Genomic DNA, 26,415 nt, shown 5'->3' on the forward strand with positions numbered 1-26,415 from the left:
ATAACTGAAATAGATCTGTTTGGTGCTCTTAAGAAAATGTAACATTTTGGTACTCTTTCAAAATTTATCCCTAGTAACAAAGTGTGATACTTTATGAACAAAGCCATGCTATGTACAAAATCATTTTGATCTGCTAACAGAAAGTGCTGCTGAGTTGTCAATATTGTGTGAGTTTCCAAGCAGTTACAGTTACAGGAAAAATAGTTTTCCTAGCATACTGCTTTGATTCTGATTTTCCTTGCATAAAAATGCAAGAAAGGGAAATATAAGTTGAAGAGCTACCCATCCAGTAAGCCTGCTTAAAGAGGTGCAGAATCTGTAAGGCAGGTGTTGGAATCATTTGGCCCTCCAGATGTTGCTGAACTTGGAGGTGCCATCTTGTGTCTGATGTGTCATGTGTGTGTGATGTCACATGCACAATGTATATCTGTGACGTCACATTGTTGGGAGGAGGCTGAGTGGGGAGCCCAGAGCAGCATGGCTTCCTCTCTTGTACTCGGGAGGAGCTAGACACTGGACAGTGTTGCAGTCTGCTTCCTCCAACTTCCCAACATCAAGGGGGCCCTGCCAGCAAATATTGAGGGGGGTGAAGACCCCCTCCACCCCCAGGCGTTGGCACACCTGGCTGAACTGCAACTCCCATCAAACCCAGCAAACATGGGCAATGGCCAGGGATAATTAGAGTTGTAGTTCAGCAACATCTGGAGGGTTAAAGCTTCCCCAAATCTCTTGGTAAGAGGAAATTGGCAGCCTTTGCCACTGTATGAAAAGGTTATGTGCACAATTATACTGTAGGCATGTGTTTAGTGAAAAAGTAAATACAAAATTATATAAAAATGGGAATAGATGGTGTTTTTCTGTTTTCTTCACAGTGCTCTAGCCTGTTCAGCTGCATCTGTATTTTCTGTTCAGTTTTCAACCAATATATCAGGAAAGCTTATTGGAATCTTTACTCATGAAAAAAATCTTCAAGAAATTCAAGACATGTTCACGTCAAGGGAGCATGAATTGATATAGCAGTGAGAGCGTCCCTAAATATGTCTGTACTTTTTAAAAAAGATAACTTGGATTTTATAGCTCAACATATTGAATTCCATCTAGTTAAATAGTCTTTAACACCTTAAAGACTAACAGTTGTATTATGGCTTAAGCTATCATGTTGTATAGTGTGATTATTTGTAAAATCAGTATGAACCACTATTTCTCTTTTATCAAATCTTTATTCTAGCCTTCCTCTATGAGCTCAGTATGGCAAGCATGTTCTTCACAAGAACCCTGCAATGTAGTTCAGGCTGGGAGAGTGGACCAAGATCATTGTGTGAGCCATTCTATTACTCTTCAAAAGCTTTTATTGCTTGACTTTATACTCCTGATTTCTTGTATGGAGTGAAATGTCAACTTCACACACAAGCACATATTGAAAAGGCAGGACATAAGCTGGAACTAATCGTTAGCACGAGAAGCTGACTATGTAAAGGGTGTTAGGCAATAAATGTGTACTACCTTAAAAGACAGGAGTGCCTGGCGTGCTCTTATCCATGGGGTCACGAAGAGTCGGACACGACTAAACAACAACAACCACCTTAAAATTATTTTTAAACTTTTTTTCCCCTAAAATAATGCAGGAATATTGAGAAGAGACCTCAAATGTGCATTCGTGATGGTGGTAGCACATATTTTTGATCTTCTGGTTTGTTTCTTTTACAAGTGTAAAAACTGCCTCTGAGAAAGTCAACAAGCTAGAAATATATTGGGTAAATAAACCATCCTCAGTTCACCATTGGAGGCCATCTGTTTATGTTCTTTATTTTGATGTTATTCCATCTGCCCTTCCATTGAAAAGCTAGCACTGCATTGCAAAATTCTATGAGTTGTATCTAAAGATGTCTATGCAGGATCAGAATGGACTCTACCTTTCTTTTTCCTTCTGACAGCCCTTTGTGTGCCCTCAAAATTTGTTCTGGAGGGTTTTAGCATTCCTAGAGGCAGATTTCAAGAGGAGGATATGGAATATCTTTTCGGAGTTTTGGAATATCTCATTATACTAAACCAGGGCTGCTAAATTTAGTAGTGAGTATAGTTAGAATTGTAACTCTAGTTATAGCAAATGAAATATTGCACTGCATGCCATTTAAGTGTTCACTTACAGCCCCTCAGCTCTTTATGCAGTGGGTCTTTTTCCATTTCCCATTGTGGATAATTGGAAAGTGATATTCTGCAGGAATGGCTATGAAAACAGCTGTAGCTTCTTATATATTTTACTGTTATTACAGAGACTTCAGCCACAAGCCCAAGTACATTTATTATTAGAATTTACTAGGAAACCAATTTTATATAACATAATGGGACTTTTGTTCTGATTATGTTTGTATCTCTTGTAATAGTGAAAGCAAGCCCAGTTCTTGCAGCTAAGGCAAACAATGGCTGAGTGAACAAGAGAGTGTGTGTGTGCTTGGAAATAAAACAGGGCTTTCTTGCTCCAGACAAACCATGGCCCAAAGCCAAGCGTTGTATGGGAGACGAATCAAAAGCTGGTTTTGGATGCAAGGATAACCCGGACCATGGCTTTCCTCTCGGTAGCATGGCAATGGACGAAGAAGAAAAGGATTTCTAAAGTTTGCCCCCGAGTCTCCAGCAAAAATGCAGGGCAGCGAATCTGCAGGTGGCTAGCTTGTCTACCATAACTTTACTCCCACAAAGGTCAGTTATTTTGCTCTCGGTGGTAACAGCAGCTGGCGAAGGGCGGGGGAATCATTCTTTAAGCAGCACGAGGGCTTCCAAGTTTTACTGCTGTTTTGGGGGCTCGGAGGGAACACAAGCCGCTGCCCAGCCACAGATGACGCCAGAATACTGAATGTCACCCCGATTTCCTTCAGGGAACTTCCCCACTCCCACCCCGGAATCTCCGGGGTTGTGGGTACTTCCACAGGGAAACCTATAAGCGAACAGGGTCTGCGAATCCACAAACCGCGCCCCTCTCTTGATAGTTGAGGGTGACTCGAAAGAGGCGGGGCACTCAGCAGGGACCGCGAGAACGCGATCTGCGCGGTTCCCATCATGCAACGGGGCAGGGGTATAAAAGCCGGAGGCGGGGCGCGAGGAGCTTCTTCAGAGAGTGGCCAGGGGCAGAGCGAGTGGTGTGTGGCTGTGGTGGGGCGCGGAAGGTATGTGTGGGGATGCTAGGAGGTACGTGCGCTGCGTGAGGCGTGTGCGTGGGTTGAGTGGCGCGCGTGTGGAGCCCCTGCGCTACGGCACTTCTTTCCCTCATTTACACGTTGATCTTATTTGATCGGGCCGGGATGTTGCCGCCTCCCCAGGCCTGAGATGAGAAGAACCCTTCTCCCTGCGAAGCTCTCGGGCGCTGTGCAGTGAAGCAGGTGAAGCGAGCGGGCGGCCGTTTTAAGCCGGAGGTGATGAACTGATCAGATAGACGAGGCTGGAGGCTGCGGGGGGGGGGGTTCCCCTTCCCCCTCCTCCTGGCCAATGTGTATTGGAGCGATTCTGATCCGGCTCGACCGCAGCAGCTCCGCCTGAGCCGCTCCTTTGTTCCTGCCTCGGGCGTCTTCCTTTGCTGCGACAACGACTCCCGCTCACCATCCCCGTCCCTTGCACAAGGCTGCTGGCTTTCCTGAAAAGGCCTTCCCAATAAATGCTAATGGAATTCGCGGTGCGAAAACAACTTGGAACAATTAATTCTGGCATGCTCCCCCCACCCCCGACTTCATTCCATCTAGTGGACTGATGGTGAGATGGGTTGTAGTCCAAGAAAGCTCTTCGTTAAGTCCTTAAGGTGTCATAAGCCTCTTCCTTGTGCTATAAAAGGACACTTGCAGGCTCCGTTCAAAGAGTTCATGATGCTTGCATGTTCCGTGGTTCCTTCTGTGGAGCTGTGCAATATTTCCCAAGATGTGCCCATGTCTTATAGGGCTGCTTCTCTAATTATTGCCACCATGTGGAGGCTGATAATACAGTAACAGTTAAAATGGCCTCTGGTGGTTAAAATTACAGAAAGCAGGCCTCCCCTAAGACTCAGAATTTAAGTTCTCAAAATGACAAAGGGAATCTACAATTCCTTCTACCTGTCAGCATTTTCATGTGCTTTTGGAGTCGAGAGGAGGAAGACATACTTAGAGAGATTGCTTGCTAGGCTAAATTGAGAAATAATTGGCCTGTTCTCATTTGAGAATGTTAAACATACATTGGAACCTCTGGTTACATATGAACACTTCTGGTAATGAGCTCCGCTAACCTGGAAGTACATGCTCCTGGTTGCGAACTTTGCCCCAAGATGTGAGCTGAAGTGCGGCGGCAGTGGGAGGCCCCATTAGCGAAAGCGCACCTCGGGTTAGGAACAGACCTCTGGGATGAATTAAGTTCGTAACCTGAGGTACCACTGTACTATTTGCTTTAATTCTTTTAAGGGTTCAGCCCTTGGACTTGTTTGCATAGACAAGACTCAGTAGTAATAAAGATGGGCATTCCTGTCCATATGTGCAGTGCCCTTTTTAAACACAGTGAAACTAGCTAGCCGCCTGAATTAGTAGAGAAATGGCTTTTACAACAGTTTAACCTTGGCATTTTTCATTGTGAGAGTGCAATGCACTGCCTGCCTAAAGTGATAGTTTCTAAATGCTGTCCTTTTAGGACTTCAGTTCAGATTACTGTAACTGATTCAATTCCTAACCAAAATCTCTGGATTTACTAGGCCTGATAACTTGGACTTTGTTGATAGGCAAGAAGCAGTTTGTTCCTCTCAAGTACAGTACTGGGGAACAGTATAGCTGTGCTGCTACTAGAATTCAGTGAAGCTAGATGGTTTAATCAAGGATCCTAAAAGGAAAGCAAACATTGAAGACTTAACTCAGGTACACGTAAACACAGGCTGAAAGGACAGAAGCAGCAATCATGGCCATGCAAAACCCTTAGTGGTAGAAGATCCCACCATTCTCTTTGCGTGAGTATCCACTGTTAGTGGCTGCAGTGTGATGAGACTCTGAAAAGACAAAAGTCACAGTCAACTTTTTCTGAGTATTCCATACACTGAGAAATTTTCCAATCAGAGCTTAAATAGTACCACACATCAATTTAAGAGGAAGCTCTTAATTTCTTGTGTTAAATTGAAAACCATCAATTCAAAAGTTTCCAGATGATGTTATGCAGCATAACAGAAAAAAAAAATGAGATCTAAATGAATGCACAGAACCTGCACGTGTTCTGCTTAGCTCTAAATTTCTTATCAATTAGTGGCCAATGTGTGGTGTAGTGCTTAAGAGCTGTAGTCTTGTAATCTGGGGAACCGGGTTCGCGTCTCCGCTCCTCCACATGCAGCTCCTGGGTGACCTTGGGCCAGTCACACTCCTTTGAAGTCTCTCAGCCCCACTCATCTCACAGAGTGTCGTGGGGGAGGAAGGGAAAGGAGAATGTTAGCCACTTTGAGACTCCTTAAAGGGAGTGAAAGGTGGGATATCAAATCCAAACTCTTCTTCAACAATGTTTTTAAAGACTTTTCTCCAGTCTAGTTTAAAGTGTGATCCACACCATTCATTTCAGTGGTTTCTCAAGCAGAATATAAATGTAGAGGAGCTTTCATCACCCTGATTTTAAAAGTACATCTACTCTGAATGTATTAGTTTTTAACACAGGGATAGGTTGAAGAATATGATTATATAATGTAAATAAAAGAAGCTTGATATTCAAAATAATTAAAAAGGACCTGGGAGATTAGGGTGTCTAGGTAGGAGTTAGATTTGCTGAACACGAGCTGGTCACTATGGATTTATGATCTTACTCCCTTTAAAGGTAAAGGGACCCCTGACCATTAGGTCCAGTCGTGACCGACTCTGGGGTTGCGGCGCTCATCTCGCTTTATTGGCCAAGGGAGCCGGCGTACAGCTTCCGGGTCATGTGGCCAGCATGACTAAGCCGCTTCTGGCGAACCAGAGCAGTGCACAGAAACGCCATTTACCTTACCACCTGGAGCGGTACCTATTTATCTACTTGCACTTTGACATGCTTTCGAACTGCTAGGTTGGCAGGAGCAGGGACTGAGCAACGGGAGCTCACCCCATTGCGGGGATTCGGGGTAATTCTTTAGGAGAGGTAAAATGAATGTCTACAACTTGTGCTTACCAATAGCTCCTTCAATATTGTGGATTGACTCTCTTACTGGGTTGACCCAGTGTCTCACAGATATACCCTTGGAAGTAGGCTGCTGAATCGAAGATGCTGTGCGTTCCTTCACAGGCTCTAAACCCTTCAGTTGTCTCAAAAACAAGAGTGAGAACATGTGTTAACATGCAAGAAAGTAATAAATTCTGGGCAGAGGCCATCACTTCCATATTTTTTGCATTGGAGTATGAATTTTGTATCTGTAAGCGTTAAAGTGATTTAAGATCTGTAGGTGTGCTCTCACTGAGAAGCACCCTAAGACAATATAGAGTGCTAAGTAAGTAGAGACCCATATTTTGCCAAGGTAACATTCACTGGCTTGGGTTTCCAGTGTGCAGTGCAAAGCTGCTTGCTTCAGCATTGTCTGTACGTGCCTATTACTGCAAGTGCAGATGGATAAGATATGGGATACCCATGCAATACAAGCCAAAGCAGAAGCACTTCCTGCACTGTTTTACTGTGGCAGGAGAATGGTGTGTCTCATCTGCACATAGATGAAGAAACGTTTTCAGTAAAGTACAGAAACAACCTGCCTCATAGCTACAAATGTTGCACCTTTGGCTCATGCAAATTCTGTGGAGAGTCATGCTGTTTGCTGAATTCTACAAGAGCAATGAATTACACTTACCCATGGTCATCAAATAGGGTCTCCTTATGGAGAACTACCTTGCTCTTGTCTTTAAGCAGGTCTTTGTGGTGATTGTACAGGGCACTGAGGTTAAAATCCAGACTGTCTTTGGAAACCTAGGCATTTAAGGAGGGATGGGGAAATCATTACAGTGGTACCTCGGGTTACATACACTTCAGGTTACAGACTCCGCTAACACAGAAATAGTACCTCGGGTTAAGAACTTTGCTTCAGGATGAGAACAGAAATCACGCTGCGGTAGCAGCGGGATGCCCCATTAGCTAAAGTGGTGCTTCAGGTTAAGAACAGTTTCAGGTTAAGTACGGACCTCCGGAACGAATTAAGTACGTAACCAGAGGTACCACTGTATTGATGTTTTTATAAGTCTGCTTTAAGTACACAGTGCAACTTACACGTGTTGATGGGTCAAAGTGTAGCCCATTTAAAAGCAAATCTGACAGTGTATGAAAGCCCAACCTATTTCGATTGAGGGCAAAGCAAAAGAGCCTTGCAACACAAGCAAAGGATGGTAGCATCAGGGGAATATTTTTACCTCAGGTTCTGTATACCAGATTTCTCTTCTGATGCTTGCTAGCGTAGGTGTTCCATGTAGTCGATTCCAGGGGTCTCGTTGCTGTGCAAGATGAGTAGGCATACAGTAGGGAGTTTTCTGGATCAATAAGAAGTATAAGAGACTTAAAGGAGTGATTGCAAGCTTGTTCAGCCTGAGGAGATGGACCCTGCCAGCCAAGTTACTTGTGAGGTGGGCCAACCCTGTGCAGTGCTATTTCAGGATGACCAATCTGAAACCAAAATGAGGCATTGTGCCTCACTGAGTAGTATTACTGGTCAAATTATAAAGTAACACTTTCGCTTATGCCCCTTTCTCTCTCATAGTTACCCAGTGAGCAACAAAAGTAGTTGGGATGTGCATCTGGAGCTCTTGTTAAGTGCATATAGAAGCTGCTGTAGAAGAGGTTGTATATTGGGTGCTGCTTTTACCCCTTTCTCCCACGGCCTTTTGGACCCAGGTCCTACGCTGTTTTAGACATTTCTGTTTTCCACAAATTCTTGGTATGGATGCTGTGTCTGTGTTCTGGGGAACTGATGCCACATTTGCTAATCTTCAGCCATCAGCAAATTTTGGGTAACAGTTGATGCATTTTAGCGCTCATTATCAGTATTTTTTCTGGGTGAACAGTAACCCATGCTCATTCATAAAGCTTCGTGCAAGAGTGAACTTGGCTGTGAGTAAGCTAAGTACATAAAATCAAATCTATAAAGCCAAAATTGATATGCCTGACACTGCTGCCTGTGCTAGATTAGGGTCTATGGGATGATTTACATGAGGTTAAAAATGAGTTGTCTTCTGACCTGTAGCTAAAATGACCTTCCTCCTATCAACGACCACACACACACTCCCAACCTGCTGGTTCTCATATTTTCAGAGTAGAGGGCAGCACATTGGCAGAAGAGGCAGCATCATGAGTTCTTTCACCTCACATCATTTCTCTTCTATACTCTGAGATGGGAATGCAGGAAGCTACATTATATTAAATTAGACCCTCCGTCCATTTAGCTTAGCATTGCCTACATGGACTGGCAGAGGGTCTTCAGTGTTTTAGGCAGAGGTCTGTGTGTCTGTCTGGAAATTAAACCTGGGACCCTCTGCATGCAAAGTGGCTGGAGGAGTAGGACAGAGCAAGAGGGTGAAGGAACAACCGGGGGGGGGGGCTTTTCCATTCTCTAGACACCCTGGGAAACTCAACAAACTTACTGTACCTGGAACTGGGGTGGAGAATGTGGCAATGGATGCTAGCCAGCCATCCTTTGTACACCACTTAGATATATTTTAATATACTAAGCGGTAGAAATATTTTTAATATATTAAGAGGTATAGAAAACCAGTCAATCAATCAGAGTAGAATCTCTACCACTGAGCCACTGTTCTTCCTCAAAAAGAGTGAGCAAAGCCTGGCAAGACAGCCTTGGCATGGCAACAGGTTGCAGCAGATGGACCACGTGCTGTGGATTTGCTGCTGTGTGCAGGCCACCAAGAAGCAGCCTCTGGTTTAAAGAGAAGGGCGAGAAGTGTTTTAAGCGAGGAGCACTTCTATATTGCTGAGGCTACATTTATTTGTAGAGACTAGTAGTCTTGTCGTCTAGAGTCTCCAAGTTACTCTTAAAAGTACTTTTTCATAAAAGTGCATTTGTGTAAAATTAGTGGCTTCAGCAGTCCCAAAATATATTGTGGCGCTTTGAGATTTTAGAACCATCCTTTGATAAAATTTGGTATTCTCTCTATTCCCACAATCCTCCTTGCAATGTACTTACACTTTCTTCCATTACTGGAAAGAGTATAATGTATGGGGTAGGGAACGTCTCTGTGCTCCCTCACCCAAGTTGTTGAAAGGGAATGGATGGAGTCCTTTATCTTGCTTGGAAAAGGAATGTATTGATAATGTGCATTCTTATCTGAGGTTAGTGCATTGTGACAACATCTTCCAGTATTGCCTTCTGTCTTCCAAAGTGCCACCTGGCACTCAAAAGCCAGTTTAAATAGCTGCTTCCTTATGTTGATGTGCCCTCCAGTCAATCTGACCAGGAACATACAAGTCACTGTTGATTCACACCTGGAGCCAGCCGGTCAAACGTAACTGAGGTTAAGGTAGATTTGTGGGATAGGTGGGTCAGAGGGGTTCTCTTAGATGTTCCCAGGACTACCAGTAATGTGCATCCTAATCTGAGGGTGCAGAGAGGTAGATTTATGACCACGTGAAAATAGATTTCCTGGTGAGTGACAGTGGAGAAGAAGGAAAGTGCTGCCTGCGTCATTGGGCCACTTCTCCCAGCCCCCTTTTTTATTTTGCAGCAAATAAAGAGTGTGGAGGAAGAAAGTGGCTGCAGGCTCCTCTCTGCGCAAAGGCAAAGATTGGCTTAGTGCGGCCAGTGTTGTTGTTGTTGTTGTTTAGTCGTTTAGTCGTGTCCGACTCTTCATGACCCCATGGACCAGAGCACGCCAGGCACTCCTGTCTTCTACTGCCTCCCGCAGTTTGGTCAAACTCATGTTTGTAGCTTCAAGAACACTATCCAACCATCTTGTCCTCTGTCATCCCCTTCTCCTTGTGCCCTCCATCTTTCCCAACATCAGGGTCTTTTCCAGGGAGTCTTCTCTTCTCATGAGGTGGCCAAAGTATTGGAGCCTCAGCTTCACAATCTGTCCTTCCAGTGAGCACTCAGGACTGATTTCCTTAAGAATGGATGCGTTTGATCTTCTTGCAGTCCATGGGACTCTCAAGAGTCTCCTCCAGCACCATAATTCAAAAGCATCAATTCTTCGGCGATCAGCCTTCTTTATGGTCCAGCTCTCACTTCCATACATCACTACTGGGAAAACCATAGCTTTTACTATACGGACCTTTGTTGGCAAGGTGATGTCTCTACTTTTTAAGATGCTTTAAGTGCAGCCAGTAAAGGTAAAGGTACCCCTGCCCATGCGGGCCAGTCGTGACCAACTCTGGGGTTGCGTGCCGATCTTGCTTAAGAGGCCGGGGGCCAGCGCTGTCCGAAGACACTTCCGGGTCACGTGGCCAGCGTGACGAAGCTGCTCTGGCGAGCCTGCACCGCTATAAAGCGGTACCTATTTATCTACTTGCACTTAAGGGTGCTTTCGAACTGCTAGGTGGGCAGGAGCTGGGACTGAACGACGGGAGCTCACCCTGCCGCGGGGATTCGAACCGCCGACCAGACGATCGGCAAGTCCTAAGTGCTGAGGTTTTACCCACAGCGCCACCCGCGTCCCACCAGTGCGGCCAGTAAACCAGGACAAATACTCCTTGGGAGGAGTAGGGAATCTTCTTTCTTAGCCCAAGGGACACATTCCCTTCTCTGCAACCTTCTGAGGGCCATATGCCAATGGTGGCTGGAGGCAAAGACAAAAGTAGGCAAAGCAACATATGCACATTTTACCTTTCTACAATAGGATGGTTTGCACACACAAGCAAGCAAGAGGCATTATCAGAGTTCCAGGACAAACTGCAATTGGGAAAATGCTCAGGGAGCCAAGTAAGGGGGTGGCCCGTGAGAGGGGAGTGGCTTGAGGAGAGGTCCAAGGGCCAGTTAAATCTTTAAAGGGGGGAGGGGGGGCTTCTCTAGTTGCTTTCCAGATTATGGTGTATTGAAAGCATTTTATTATTGTTAGTCCTAATGGTTTTGGTGATTTGCTCCTCCATGCCTTACTTTTGCATTGTCTGCTTGCATTTGTTTTGCCAAAAATTGTCGTTTTGTTTTGTTTTGTTCTCATTTGCTAATCACTCTGGCCTTATTTTGGATTTTGTGACGTCTTTCCTGATCTGCAGTATAAGTAGTAGCTCAGCTTCTATTACTGTAGTTTTGGATAACCCTTCCTCCCCCATTCCCAAGTGTTCTGAAGATATCTAACCCTCCTGCTTTGGCTTTCCCTCTCAGTTTCCTTTTTATCAGTCTTTATTTTTTATAAGAAGTTTCCTCTACCCAGTGAAAGTTAAGCAGGAGTATAACAGTCCTCCCATTCAAAACCCTTTTAATCCAGGTTAATAGTTTGGTTGATAAATGGGCTCTTTTTGCATCCTTCCTTTGCATTTCTGCGAAAAACACAAGCGAAGAATGGCCTGGCCCAAATGTGCGTATAAATGCCTGGTTTGAAACTATTGTGTATCTCTCCCCCCTTTTGTTGTTGTTGTTTTGTTTGTAAGCCTGAGTCTTGTGTCTCTTTAAAAATAATTCAAACACAACAAAAGGCCTTTTTCCATTGTGTTCTTGTCTATGGAATGCTGTTGCTAGGGAGAGATGCCTGCCACCATCGTCGTCAGTTTTTATTTATTTGTTTGTTACATAAAATTAGTACACTGCTTGACCGTAAAAAACCTCAAAGCAATTTACAAAAAAACCAAAGCAATAAAATCTGTTAGTTGCCAGGTTCAGACTTCTCTGCTAGTGTTTTTTCCTCTCTGCTTTTAAATAGTTTATACGTGCTGTATTTTATTGTCAAACTGTTTTGAGACTTTTTCTTCTGAAAGCTACTGAGAAATGAAACAAACAATAGACCTGAGCTTCTTTAGGTGGCAATATTTGTCTGAAAAGCAGGATAAAAAAATACAATCAAATAACATTTCCCACCTGACGGTAGAGCAATGAGGTCAGGTAGAAGCAAGTGTTGCATTAATGCCAAAGAGGTTCAATAGCATGAGCCCTCCGATGAGGATGACTTTAGGCGCTTTGTTAATATAAATGTAAAGGGGTGCATTTAAAAATGTTTTTAAATGGGTGAGGGCATTCTTAAAAGGTGGCCCTCTTACCTGGGTACATCTGTTGTTGCCCGTGCAGGTCTCTTCATTTTCATAGTGTGGGAATGGAAAGGGGTCCCTGGTGGTTGGCATGCTCCAGAGGATGGGCGATCCAGTGGCGGCAGCAAAAGCAGATCGCGGGTTCCCTCTCGCCGCGTGTCAGGTTTGTTTAGGAACCGGCGACGGTTGCTAAGCGACCGTCTTCCCGGGCTTTTAGAGCCCGCAGCACAGTCTCTAAGGCGCCCTCTAATGGCTGGAAATGGTAGCACAAAAAGCGGCGCAGGGAAGGAAACGTCAGAATTTTCCCGGAGGGATAAACAGCAGGAAAGGAGGACGGTGCAAATGGGAGGGCGCAAGGCTATTGGTCTTCTGAGAGAGCAACGTGTAATTAGCTGACTAGTCAGCACAGAGATCGGGAGAGGCGGGGGCGGGGAGGAGAGAAGATGCTCCAGACTTGACGCCGCGATCCCCAGAAATAAAAGACGTTGGCGGATTATTATTATTTTATTTACCAAAATAGGTTTGGTTTTTTTTAGGATTTTATATAGCTGGTAGTTCAAGTGCACCGAATAGTTAATCTCGCTCTTAATTGTATATGTAGTTTTCCTATTTAAAGACTTGCAAGTGGGTTCCCTGTTAATAACGTTTGCGAGGAAAACCGGTTTATAACAGCCGCGTGGGTATGCTAAAAGCGGGAAGGAACATTTGCCCTCTTAAGTTTAAAACAACATCCCGGCCGCCTACCTCCCGGGAAAAGAAAGGAAGAGACATCCGCGAGGGCCTGGTGCAAAGACACGCGCCATTCCAAGCAGCACGCTCGTGCAACAGATGCACGCGGCCGTGCAATAGCATGGAGAGTTAGAACTGTGCAATAGCATGGAGAGTTAGAAACGACGGGCTTTTGGTGAGACCCAAGAGACAGGACCTCCTCGCTGGCGGCAAATAGCAGCTGCATGGAAAATACTCTTCCAATATAGATACTCCCCCCCCTAATTTGTGTTTATTTGTACTTTGTATTTGTAAAACCCAATAAAAATGATTTATGAAAAATAAATAAAAATGAAATACTTTTCCAATTCAGAGTGGTCAGGCTTCTTCCTTGCTGTTTTCCAGACGAACTGATTTTTAAAACACCCCCCCCCCCGCGCGCGCGCGCTTTCAATGTTCAGTTTCGCTGCTGTTTTAAACTGGCTTTCCGTGGTTTGCTGCTTTTCTGTGGTGCTCGCGAATAAACCACCAACCAGGGAAAGATCATGGAACACCTGCGCTGCAAATAGATCGGTACCCAGTTCTAAGCATCCTACACCGAAAGCACCCCATTTATACCAACCACATCAGTGGGCATAGTCGTTCTGTAAACGTGGTTGGGAGGCCCGTTAGAACAGAAGAAGAGGAAAAATCTGAGCTGTCACAACAAACCTATAATATTCAAGGTCCTTTTAAGCCTAAAGAGCGGGAGTGTTTTGCGAGTGATTCACAGCAGATACCGTAGTTCCCAGGGCCCGGGCCCCGAGGTTCCTTCGGCCTTTCCAATGAGATATTTGAGGGGGCTGAACAGGGCCGGATTTAGGTTTGATGAGGCCCTAAGCTACTGAAGGTAATGGGGCCCTTTATATGTCCCGCTGTCCTTTGTCAACAACAAATTGTCACTGTTTTTTGTGTTGAATATATGCTATATGGTAATTTATGGACCTAATAGGTATCTAAAGCCATTTGCACATAAAATATGTATTTAAACAAAGCAATTGTTGAACTGAAATACATTTAAGAAGTATATTAATAGTGAAATAATTATTAAGCTCTAACTTAAAATGATTGGGGGCCCATTGCTTGCATCATAGAAGCCTACACAACACAAACACTTTCTGTATGTAGGTTTTATTTTATGTTTTTTATCTTATATTTTGGAAATGTACATCCAGTCCCCCCCCTTTAAATATTTCAGGGGGGGCAAGCTATATCTTATTTAGTTTATACATAAATCCGGCACTGGGAACGGCCCCCGCTGAGTTGATGTGCGTCATCATTCAAATAGTGTGTATGCCATACACATACACCCGGACAACACCTTACTGGCCCCAACAACATCACACATACTATCTCGGGACTATTTAATTGCTCATCGTCTAACATTGTGTATGCCATCAAATGCCAACAGTATCCTTCAGCTCTCTATATTGGACAAACAGGCCAAACCTTACGCCAAAAAATAAACGGACATAAATCTGACATCAAGAATCACAAAACAGAGAAACCAGTAGGAGAACACTTCAATCTCCCAGGGCATTCTATACAAGATCTCAAAGTAGCTGTTTTACTACAAGGAATTTCAGAAATAGACTGGAAAGAGAAGCTGCTGAATTGCAACTCATTACCAAACTTAAAACCATGGAGAGACCTGGTCTGAACAAAGACATTGGATTCTTATCTCATTATACACGACTAAGCCATTTCTCACCTTCTCACCCCTTGCCTTTTCCTGTAAGACCTATTGCAGTCGTTAAGAGTCGTCAACAGGCTCATCTCAGCTATCTGCCTATCTCCCATTCCCACCACCCTTCTGAGTAACACCCCTCCCCACCTTCTCACTATATAGAAGGGTCTGGCAACTTCTGTTTCAGTGTATCTGAAGAAGTGTGCATGCACACGAAAGCTCATACCAAGAACTAACTTAGTTGGTCTTTAAGGCGCTACTGGAAGGAATTTTTTATTTTGTGTATGCCATGTGATCGATTATGTGGGGTGGGGCTTGATCGCCCCTCTTCCAAATTCAAGTTGTTCACCCCCTGAAGTGGTTTCAGCAGGTGGTGTGGCCTAGTCGTTCCCAGAGCGAGCCTAACCATCGTCTACTCTGAAGCAACTCCTGCTGAATCCAGCGCGGCTGACTCCCAGGGGGCCAACGACGTTACGCTTGCACCCTAACCCTTGAACCTCTTTCCCTCCGGCTACGCCGTTTCCTATTGTTCAAAATTAGGCGGGCGGGCTTTTGTTTTGTTATGGTCGCGCGGCCTGTCACGCGCCGGCGGCGAGCGCGCCACGAGGCTCGCGCGCCCTTCGAAAGACGCGCGCGCCCGCAGCAAACGGCCTCTGTCCCCCGGGCGCATCTTTCAAGCCGCCTCAGGTGCGCGGGAGCCGAAGGCCGGCGCGGCGGAGGCAGCTGCGGTTGCTAGGCAGCGAGGTGTGGGCGGCGCGAGGCGGGCAGGGGGCGGGGCTCCCGCATCCCATCTCCGCCTGAGAGCGCTGCTTGCTGTTGCCGCTGCTGCTGCTCTTGCCACCGCCGCCGCCGCTGCACCTGTGAGTCGGTGGCCGCCTCATCCAGACGCGCGGGGAAGCTGCTCGGTGCCGCTCCTGCGCCACGATGGCTGGGGCCGCTGGCGGGGTCCATCCTCCTCGGCCGGATACAGCTGGGTGCTGGCGGTGCCTCCCTGGTGCCGAGCTCGGGCGGAGGCGCCTGCCGCTTCTGCTGCTTTCTCTGCTGTTGCTGCTTTGGGCAGGCGCCGCTACTCCGGGAGAGGAGCTGCACGCCTGCAAAGAGGTACCGGCGGGGAAGAGCAGGGGGCTTTCATGTCCTGGAGCAGAGGAGGGGGTGTGTGTCTGAATTTGAAACGCCTTAGAAAAAACACTTGGCTTCAAGCAAATCTAATTGTGTTGACTAGAATAAAACTCGACGCCAAAGTAGTCTGCGATGCTTGTGGAGCAAAAGGCACGCTAGAAGAGCATTGTTTCTTCGGCATCAATGAATGCTGTAGCCCCAGGAAGGGTTGGAGCAAGGCAGGCACACCTCAGAAGTGCACTTGGCTGCTTTTCGCCTAGGGGGGTCTTGTGGGGGCCAGTACACTACCTAGCCAGCATGCTAACAACAGCTTGCTGTGAGCAAAACCTACTTGGAGGGCTGGCAGGCCGTTTGTGGGAATGTTTAAATGGGGGCTGGAGAGGCTAACTTCAAGCCACCACCAGGGAAGGGGGAAGAAATCTCTAGTTTTCCTGGAACAGACTGAAGCCAGGGCAGTACTGTAGCGGGTAGTGATTTTCATTGTTGGATCATTATCCTCCATGTTTCCTATATGCTGGACATGGTTCTCTTTTTGTTGTTGGTGCCTCTTAGTGACCCATTCCAGAGGGTAGCCTCTGTTGTAGCAAAAAAAGGTACATTTATGGGATGAACACACTTGGCGTGCCATAGGCTTGCGCTTTGATCAGTTTTAGTCTTTAAGATACCACAGGATTATTATTTTAGTAGCTATCAAACCAGATTATCTGTTCTAACTAGTTCTAAACTGTCCCTTAGGGACTTTTAGCACCACCACCTGCATTTCACTTTAACTAAGGAGTAACGATAAAGACACATCTCACAAACCTGGAGAAGAGTGTTTGTCTGTCTTTAAATTGGAGGATCAGCGCGGTCCAACCCCCATTGACCGCTGACTGGAATCTACCTTGGGAAACTGATTGTGTTTGCTCCTCCCCCCCCCCCTATGTAACATGGCAGGTTGCCTGTGAGTCAGATCGCAGTAACTTTCTAGTATGTCAACAAAGAGTGACTTTAATTTCTCCTGTGCATGCCTGTTTTTCCTTAATGAAAACTGATATGAACAGTATAGACAATGGAAACAAAAATCAAAGGCAATGAAACAAAGCAGAGGAAAATTACACGTAAATAGCTGCCAGGTGCATGGGTATTAACACTTTTTAATCTCTGGTCATTGTGCAGACCATTGTTACATTCCATTGGCTGAAATGGGTGAGGTAGTTCACCACGCTTGCCATATACTTGCACTTGTGTGTTGTGTGTGCTTTTTAAAGATCTGGGAATGTCAAGGCTTTCTGAATTTAACTTGCAGTCTGTAAAAGTACATTTTCTCTCTTGCAATTTTGTTACTGGTTTATCTTTGTTGTGTGTTTTGTTTTTGTTTTTTTTGGTATCTTGTTACACCCAAAATTGCACCTGCACAAAGCTGGTACAACAGCCAGAATGCACTTTCATTCCATTTTTGTATGGCTTCTTGTACTGCATGTATGCTGTGGGTGTAACTATATGTCTGAGCTCCACCCTTGACAGTTCTTTCTCTGTTAAGAACAAAGGTGGCCTTATGGATCAAACCATTTATCTAATGCCATCATCCTGTTTTCCCTGAGGGACCAAACAAATGCCTTCTGGAAACCAACCAGCAGGACTTGAAGGCAAGAGCCCTCACAACTTATTATCCCTCAGCAACTTGTATTCTGTGGCATATGGTCTCTGGACTTAGGAATTCCATTTCGGCTATCGTAGCCGTGGGTAGGGCTCTTCTTCATTCTAATCCCTTCTTCAAAATGACCAAGAAATACCATTTTGATGTTTTTATTGTAGCCTTTGTCTGTGCCAAAATGTAGCAACAATGGTGTTCTATTGGGGGTGCAGTGCTGTGCATAATTGTTTGTGCCTGCAGCTCCCAAGACTTAAACAATACAAACAAAATTGATTACTTTGGAACTCTTGAAAAGGAACTTGAGAAGAAACTAAAGCAGGCAATTTGAAGTTACCATTATTGAGCCATCTATTAGCAAAGTGAGCACCCCATAGGTGGCTGATTCCCCCAAATAACACCAGGAGCAGCAAACCTACCCTCCAACAGTTCCCTCGGGGTCCAAGGGAGGCATAGGCCTCTGTTCTTAAGTGCTTATTGGAGGTGGGGAGGATGAATGTTCTCCCCAATTCTTTCTCCTTCAGATTTTGGTAGAGTGAGAAGCACGTAACTTCAACTATGTGAAATGGCTGAATGATATATTTATAGGAGGCAAGCCAAGGTGTTCTTTGCACTTCCCCATTTCTTCATAAGCATGAATCCCAGGGAATGAATGCTGATTATGCATTCAAAAATGCCGCGTGGCCCATCCCTTCTGGAAGTTAATCTCATAGGTGTTGGTGGAACTTGCTCCAGCAGGAGGATTATTCTCACAGCCAAACAGTTAGAGATGAACCTGGCAATAACACTGCTTTAGGCCTGTCAGCCAATTAAATAATGTTTAGTTGATTAATCAACTGCCTTTTCACTGAAGGTTGAATCTAGTCATACTCAAGGGTAGACTTTGTGAAAGGATTTAAGTTAGTCTTGCTCAACCAATTACACGAAGAGTAAGCTGGATGACCCACTCGGCCAAAGGCAACCCAACAGCCAGAGCAAAACATCCCTCCTCCCCGAGATGCAGTGGGGCTTATTTCACTTTATTCATTTGCTCATCTTTCCAGGAGGCCCACTGCTACCATTTTAAAGTATCATACCTTGACGCAGTTTATCGCACTAGTACATTGCATATGTAGCACAGCCATGAAAAGAGACCTCACAAACACAAACTTGTCTAGACTTATATATAACACAGCCCTTTCTGCAATCCAGTTTCAGGCAGCTCTTGTGACTGAGGGGGAAAATCACCCCGGGGTGAGCTAAAACAAGATCACCTCTGGGTGTCCAGAGTAAAGATGGAGCAAGCAAGGTGGGGGCTTGTGACAGTTAGTTGCCACTCATGAATTCAGAGGCGGGCGTGTGGGTGGTGCTTTCTGCCTCCCTTCTCATAGAATGGAATCGTGGTGCTGAAGAGTTTGCAGCAGCAGTGGGAGATCTCTGGCTCATGGGCCTAATTATGCCCACCAGGCCATTTAGGGGAAAAACACGTCAGCCAGTTAATCACCTGGCATCATATGATTTGAGGTGCTGCACAAGTAAAGTTGAGATGCCAGCTTGAAAAAGAAGACTCAAAAGTGTTCTCTTATGGGTGCTCCTATTCTTGCTTCCCAGCCTCTGCTTGAATTGGGCGCTCTCTGAATCCAGCACCCTTTTCTGTTGCCCTGCATAGCAACAGAAAGTGCCAGGTTCAAAAAGCGCCAAACTCAAGCTGACTAATTTCTCTATTTTTAACTTTTATTATTAATTCTGTGCATGTTTTATTTAAATGTATAATCTCCTGCAGCCCTCACTGGAGCAGTGCTTCTGGTTTTAATGTGCAGTGTTCTGGAGGAGAGAGAAGGAAGGAATAATGTATTCAAGGGTAGAGTGTCGATGAAGGTTTTCAGAATATCAGCAAAATTAGTTCTGCCTTAGAAGTGATGCATTTCGGACAAACTGGAGATTGGCATCAGGTTTGCTGCCTAGGTTTCGAAAGAGCAACTGCTGAAAAGCCAGTTATTATGCATCCCTGGTTGGTAGAACATGGAGTGATATGTGATGATTGAAATTAAATGTGGCTTCAGGCTTTAAATGTTAGTTCTCAACTTATCCAGGACCAGAGTCCAGAGCCTTGGGAGTGACTGATGGGGGTGGGGTCAGACAACCTTAGGAAAATTCCCTGCTAAAAGACTCATTGAATATAACGGACCGAACTCAACTGTGTGTGAAACTTAGTTGACTACCACCCTCTATTTTGTGTGTGTGTTAAGCAAGGATGGGAAAGCCTTCAGCCCATTCATCTTATTGAGAATTATAATTGGGCTCCCATGCAGCTGCTATTTGCTGAAGTTTAATAAAACTGGGATTCTATTTCTGCATCGCGTCTGGTCTGCTTTGGCCCTAGGCATTTTGGGCAGGCTGTAGCCAACCATTTGACAGAGGAGGAGGTACAAAATAGTATGTAGCTAATTATAGGTAGTCTAAGAAATTCAAAATAAAGTTATGTCAGCTGTAATGCTGCACACACTTTCTTTGGACTAAGTCCCACTGAGCTCAGTGGGGCTTACTTTTGAGTAAACGTGCATAGGATTGGGGCAATTAGCATTTTAAAGAAATTCCCATTTTAATATTAATAAGCATAAGTACCAAGAGCTTGTCAAATATCCCCAAAGCTTTTGCATTTATTGCTCAGGAGCCTGGAAGCAGTTTTTCTTCTTAATGAGCAATTTGGTAGAATACCGCATGTGGGTTTCTTTTTTGTTATATCTCTTAAAAGTGAAAGGCCTGCTAAAGGCTAACAGTGTATCTATTTAGAAGTAAGTCCTATTGAATTAAGTAGGACTTACTCCCATGTAAATGGGATTAGGGTTCCATCCTTAGTGTTTGTCCTCTTTCAATATGAAAGCCCAGCATCAAGGGAAAGGCCTTTGAACAGACAAAACCTGACCATGGTTAGGGACTTGGGTAAGTTGTGAAATAATATTAAAAAAATGAGTTAGTATTTCATTCCAGTCATCATGTATACAGTGGTACCTCGGGTTAAGTACTTAATTCGTTCCGGAGGTCCAGTCTTAGCCTGAAACTGTTCTCAACCTGAAGCACCACTTTAGCTAATGGGGCCTCCCGCTGCTGCTGCGCCGCTGGAGCACAATTTCTGTTCTTATCCTGAAGCAAAGTTCTTAACCCAAGGTAATATTTCTGGGTTAGTGGAGTCAGTAACCTGAAGCATATGTAACCTGAAGCGTATGTAACCTGAGGTACCACTGTAATTCCATGTCCTACCCCTGGGGTACATATGAAGTGCATTTTCATATATCAAAGTGTTGCTCTTTCAGACCCCACCCACCAGAAAATCATTTTCTAGAAATGACCAATTCTCCCAGTGTCATCTTTGAGAGCGCGGAGCCTGCTGAAACTCCTTCATCTCTTTTCATTTGCTCAATGGGATCAGTAATAGCTGCAGAACAGAATAGCTGTATTTTTATTTAATTTATGCTGATATAGATCCTGACTATTGGCTCCAGGAGACTCATACCTGTTTTTTGCCTAAAGTAATTAGGATCAGTTGCTGCTGCTGCTCGGTACTTCTAGCTAGCAGTGTTGGATCTACGAATTTTGCCAAAGGGGGCAAAAGTCTGTACTGCTGCCCACCCCAGCAAGAAGGAAGCCTGCCTGGGGCCCCCTACACCTCAACCTGGCAGGCAGGTGGGACCTCAAGTGCTTCCCCAGCCTCAGCCAGACAGTCTTGAAGGCAGCATCTTGCCCTCCTCCAACTCTTTGCAACACTGAGAAATGGTGGGTTGCTCTGCCCTGGGAAATGGCATGCAGGGATTGGGGGTGTGCAAAGACCCCGATAGGCAGTGATCAATGGATGGAGGAGCTGGTTTGCTTGAGGCTCTTTTTCCTCCTCCCCCCCTTCCCTGTTTTTTATGGTGGAACCTCAACACACACACACAAGCTGGGAAGCTCTGACTCTGAGCTTGTCCTGGTCTGCTGGCCAAGTTCAGGTTCAGCTTCCCCAGCAGGAGTTGAGTAGCAGCAGAGGTGGATTTAGCCAAGCATGACTGGTTCACCTGCACTGAGTGTTGAAACAATGACTTCGAATGGAAGGCAAGAGGCTGTGTGTGTGTGTGTGTGTGTGTGTGTGCGCGCGCGCGCATGTGCTGAATTTCAGCATGGCACAGGGCACTGCTGAAATTTGAAAACCCAAAGTCTGCCACTGGCACCAGGCCCCCCTTTCTCCCCTTTGCGTCCCATCTGCTTCAGCTTCTCACCTTCCTCTTCTTGGGGTGGGCAAGGAGGAAGGACTTTCTATAGCCACTCAGCAGTTTTTCCTCTCCGCTAACCTGCCACGCAGGGCATATGCTCCTTTTCACCACCCCGTTTGATTCAGGCCTGTCAGCTAATGCTTAGGCAGATGCTTATGATGGAACAAAAAAACCCAAACCCCTCAACCAATTCCTTTTTGTATTACTCAATGGTCCCACAGAGGTTTGCAAAGTACTCTTTTTATGTCTTTGCTATAGGCAGCAAAAAATGGGATAAAACATATGTCTCTGTAGCTCAGAGGTAGAACACATACATGCCTTGCAACAGACCCTAGATTCAGACCCTGACATTTCCAGGTTAGGATGAGAAATACTCTTGTCTGAAGCCGCCTCTGTAGACCAGGGATGGGGCCCTTGTGCTCTTCAGATCTCATTGGACTCCATCAACCCCACGCAGCATAACCAGTGGTCAAGGACGACGGCAGCTGTAGTCGAACAACATTTAAAGGGTCACAGGTTCCCCTCCCTGGCCTAAGGCCAGATAAAACCGCAGACTAATTCCTATATTTCTGAATTAAGAGGACTCTTTTAAAGAAACAAAAACGGTTGTTTTTGCTTGCTTTTGTAGATCGTAAATATTGAGGTGAGACAAAAAGTGTTCTGCATTGGAAACACTGATAAAAGCTCCTGCTGATGTATAGGACAATTACATTGAGAAATATTTGCTGCTGCATTTATAAGTCTTAATATCGCCCTTTTCACTGTACATCTTGTGCATCAATGAGTTTTCAGCTTCTCCTCACTCTTTTATAACCTTGGTCTAGTAAGGCAACTGTAATTGGTTATGTGCTACAGTTATCACCCGTACACTGATGACTGTGTGTTTCCTCTTACCGGAAGCCTGGACTTAGCTGTCCTTGCTTTACTAGATTTATTTGATATTCAGATAAACACCTGCATTTCCCACTCCACCCCCACCCCCATTAGCCTCACCATATGCTGTATGAGTAAACTCTTGAATATATAAGTACAGTGGTACCTCGGTTTACGAACTTAATCCATTCTGGAAGTCCATTCTTAAACCAAAACCATTCTTAAACTGAGGCGCGCTTTCCCTAATGAGGCCTCCCGCTGCCGGTGCCCTTCCACCGTTCAGATTCTGTTCTTAGACTGAGGTAAAGTTCTCAAACCAAGACACTGTTTCCAGTTTTGCGGAGTTTGTAAACCAAATTGTTCTTAAACCGGACTGTTCTTAAACCGAGGTACCACTGTACTGTGACAGAGGAGCACTGGTCTCCTGCTTCTCTATTTCTGTGAGCAAAGCCCTCGCAGCTTCCCCACCCAGCTGGCTATCTCACAAGAGAAAGATTAAAACTGTCTGACGGAAAGTTGGGAAAATCTGGGTCTTAATTTAAACCCTAAACGACTCCTCAGCCTCTCACCTTACTCTGACAAAGTATCTCCCATTTACCTATAAAATGTGACTTGAGGTCTGATTGGTCATTGGGCAGGAATCCCATGAAAAGGTACTCTAGGATCATTCCCTTTGTTCTTGCTTCCCCACCTCGGGGCCTGTGACCTTTCTGCCTCAGGGCCACACAGCATTTTGCTATGCACTGGGAAGCTGACCATTCTTGCAGCTTACTCATAAGCAACTAGAAATACAGTGCTGACTGGTTAGATCAGTTAGGGGTTTGAGCCACCAGGCTCTCATTTTGTTTATAGTATTCTGTTGAACATTTGCCTACTCCCCTCTTTCTTCTATTCTTAATAGAGTTTCATAACTTGACCACTGAAATGTGTGCATTTGCCAACCTCAGGATTCTAGTCATCCCCATGTGTCCAGACTGCTTGGAATTAAAGCTACAAGGAATTTAGGATCAGAGTTCTTTTAGACTAGTACATTAATCTATCCTCTGGGAGATACCAGGAGCAGGGGATTGGCTGGAGGCACAAGGTGCATTGGTCCGGGATCCCAGTATCTAATAGTTAATGGGGCATCCCCAGATCCATCCTTGTTTGGGGTGGCAGGACAGGCTGTAGACTGAAATAGGTGGTGGCAACCATAAAACAAGAAGGCATAACTGGCTCCCTACTGGGCTGTTGAGTACCCACATACAAGGAAGGGGATCTGTTACGGTACATAGTGCTACTTCAGATTCTTGATCATGAGGTCAGTTTCTGTAGAGCTAAGAACATAGGAAGAGCCCTGCTGGATCAGGCTGAAGGTCCATCTACTCCAACATCCTGTTATCTCAGTGATGGTGCCTGTTGGAAAGTTTACAAGCAAGACATGAGCACTAGAGCAATCTCTGCAATCCTATTCCTCAGTGATGGGTATTCAGAGACATGGAAGTAGCATACAGCTTTCATGGCTGTTTGCCATGGACAGCCTTACCCTCCATGAATTTATCAAATCACCCCTTTAAAGCTGGTTGCAGCCATCACCATCACCATACTCTAATTATCTGCTGTAAGAATAAGTATTTTATTTTGCTGTCCTGAAATGTCCAACGTGCATCATCATTGAGTGGCCCAAGGTTCTAGGAATATAATAGAGTGAGGAAAGCAAGGTAGAAAATTGTCATCAAACATCAGGCTTATTAGTCTCATTCTGCCCCTGCAATGCTTCATCAGCTCCCTTACCTGTTCACCCCTTTCTACTAATAGCCAGGCTTGTCTTTCAGTTGGAGTTGTGTTTTTTTCTGGTCATCATTTTTGATTGGCTGCTTGTCCCACCTGCTTCCTCCTTCTCAGCTCTCTTCCAGAAGCCCCTCTGCCCTGTGTAAACGTTTCTCCTACACAAACTGACATTTTACTTCCTTCACGTAATTTGCTGCTCAATTGGAACCAGCAGAAGATAAATGATAGCAATTTATTTTCCAGGTAATGTGCCATTTTTCAAGCCATAATCCCAGCTACTTCCCTTTTGGAACTATGTATATCGCTGTATATTTACACTGCACCACCCTCTTCTGCTTTTTGAGATGACTCAGGTCCATATACCTCAATTAAAATGATTCCATTCTGTGGAAATCCTTATCCTCGTTTATAAAAGAAGCAGGAGGTCCTGGGAGCTATACTCAATTTTGCAGTGTGTGCTGCTTTTGGCTGCCAAAGCATCCTGTACAACTGGATTTGGCTTGCCGTTCTCAAGTTTTAGGAATCTCTTTAGACAAGCCACATTGCAGCTTCCAAACTCTAAATAGGTATGAGTCTTGGAGCCTCAGGGGACTGAAAATCCCCTGGTAATTTATTTTAAATAATACAGGTATTTCCTAATTTACATCATTTTTCTGCATAGATGTCAATCAGCAGTACTGTAGTGCTGATGTAACTTTCATGCTTTATGATTTTGTATTGCTGGCACATCCTTCCTAACACTTAAGTGCTGCTGCAGCTAGTCTTTGGATCAGGTGTTTTGGCACAAAGAAGCTGAACTGAAAAGGCTGCCAATCACCATTGCTATACATGCAATGTTTTATAATTTGCAAGTCTTTGACTTTGTAATGAAGAGCAGCCATGTAGTGGCTTCTTTTAAATCCAGGCACATGAGTGCTGCTCCTTGTGGGTGAGCATCACGTGCGGTCCCCATTGTGTACCACATTATTGCAAGACACAGAGGTGTGTAGCAGCCTGTAAGGCAAAGTGTTACAAATAACTGATGTGTCAACATTGGACATTCTGCCTGAGACACCAGTTTAAAGTGCTCTCTATGTAATGCTTATCATTTGCATCCACGCTCAGAGCTTAGGTATGAAAAGGTATGGAGCCATAGCAAACTGGAGAATGGATCTTGCTGAATTCACTCTGTTGTGGCCTGTCATGGACAATAGCATGAACAGCCTAATTAGCACTCTTCTTTGTTTTACATATGTGCAATTATTGCCTCATTAATGAGGCATTGTCCTTTCCAGGATAATGTTTTATTGTTTGAGCTGAAGCCCCGTAGCAATGAATGAACAATACAGATGACCAACTGAGCAACTGGCAAACGTGTGCAAGTTCGCCTGTTTCTTAAATGTTGTGCTCAAGTGCAACAATGGTTGGCTTGGTCTGTGGTGATTGTTGCTTCACCAGTAGATCCTTATACATTCTGTGATATATCCACCTGCCCCACCTAGCCCCCTTGCTGCACAACACAGAGCTGTAACTTCCGTTTCTCACTTTAAAAAAAAATATCCACCCTGAAACACATTGTAGTAATCCTACCACTATGGAGTTAAATTTAGAACCATTTGTCTCCACATTTAGATTTTTCTTTTCAGTTCCTTTCAGCTTCTGCCCTGTGTATTCCAGCAAAAATTAGTCATTTTTCCTTAAGCCCTATTCAGATGTTTAGCTGAATGCATCAGGGCCCAAAGTGTGTGCACGGCTGCATCTTCTCCTAACCTTTCTTTAGAGTGAATGCCTGAAGGGAGAATCCAGCTATATTCAACAGACACTGGTTCTAAACCCCTGGAGATTGGGAGTGGATATTGGGATAGGAGCAACACATGCTGTTTGGGCAGCGGTGGCGAGGGGGGGGGGGGAGTGCAGTGTACACAGCCCAGCACATAGGTGCCAACTCTGTGAGGCCCTGGTCCCTTTGGTCCTCCAATAGAATATTTAGGGGGAGCTGAACCCTCCCTATTTTCCACAAGTTGGCACCTTCCTCCCTTGGACAGCCACCTCCCTCCTAGCTGGACACCACCCTCTTTTACAGGCTTGTGTCCTCATGGTGAAGGGAGGTGGTGTGGAGAGAGGGGAGAAGTGAGGAGAGGCACCCCCCCCAATATTTTCTTCAAGTTGGCATCTGTGACCAGCATGTTGTGCACCTATTCACCACAGACCCCTTGCTAATTTCTTCTGGTAGAGACAAGAAAAGGGTGGTTCTGACCTTT

At 45.0% G+C, this 26,415-nt stretch overlaps 2 protein-coding genes and 1 long non-coding RNA gene across 6 annotated transcripts in view; 1 reads left to right on the forward strand and 2 right to left on the reverse strand.

The window, feature by feature from the left end:
* Positions 1–869: 869 nt before the first annotated feature.
* Positions 870–4,178, reverse strand: LOC310709765. Its single transcript, XR_014527676.1, has 2 exons — positions 1,583–4,178; positions 870–1,503 (listed from the first exon to the last, which is right to left on the reverse strand). It is a non-coding gene; the product is annotated as an uncharacterized lncRNA (long non-coding RNA).
* A 620-nt stretch (positions 4,179–4,798) lies between these two features.
* On the reverse strand, positions 4,799–13,545 carry CFAP276 (cilia and flagella associated protein 276). Of its 2 annotated transcripts, none has more exons than XM_083509799.1 (5): positions 12,133–13,545; positions 7,350–7,466; positions 6,797–6,912; positions 6,130–6,263; positions 4,799–4,993 (listed from the first exon to the last, which is right to left on the reverse strand). In XM_083509799.1, exons 1-5 carry the CDS (start codon positions 12,211–12,213, stop codon positions 4,923–4,925), a joined length of 519 nt encoding a protein of 172 aa, XP_083365925.1. In that variant the 5' UTR covers positions 12,214–13,545; the 3' UTR covers positions 4,799–4,922. The 2 variants fall into 2 exon arrangements, with proteins under 2 accessions (XP_083365925.1, XP_083365926.1); XM_083509800.1 differs by lacking the exon at positions 12,133–13,545 and adding an exon at positions 9,131–9,249.
* The window catches only part of ELAPOR1 (endosome-lysosome associated apoptosis and autophagy regulator 1), a 61,238-nt gene continuing 44,155 nt past the window's right edge, over positions 9,333–26,415 (forward strand). The window contains exon 1 of one of the 3 annotated variants that reach the window (XM_083509787.1): positions 9,333–9,464. Coding sequence is in view for 2 of the 3 variants with exons in the window: in XM_083509785.1 (XP_083365911.1) it covers positions 15,479–15,655 (177 nt within the window). In the remaining variant the exon portion in view is untranslated. Of the gene's footprint in view, positions 9,465–15,247; positions 15,656–26,415 lie in introns of those variants that run through there. The other 2 variants (XM_083509785.1, XM_083509786.1) reach the window with 2 other exon arrangements.

Source organism: Podarcis liolepis, assembly GCF_965112155.1.
Source record: "Podarcis liolepis genome assembly, chromosome: 6".
NCBI lineage: Eukaryota > Metazoa > Chordata > Lepidosauria > Squamata > Lacertidae > Podarcis > Podarcis liolepis.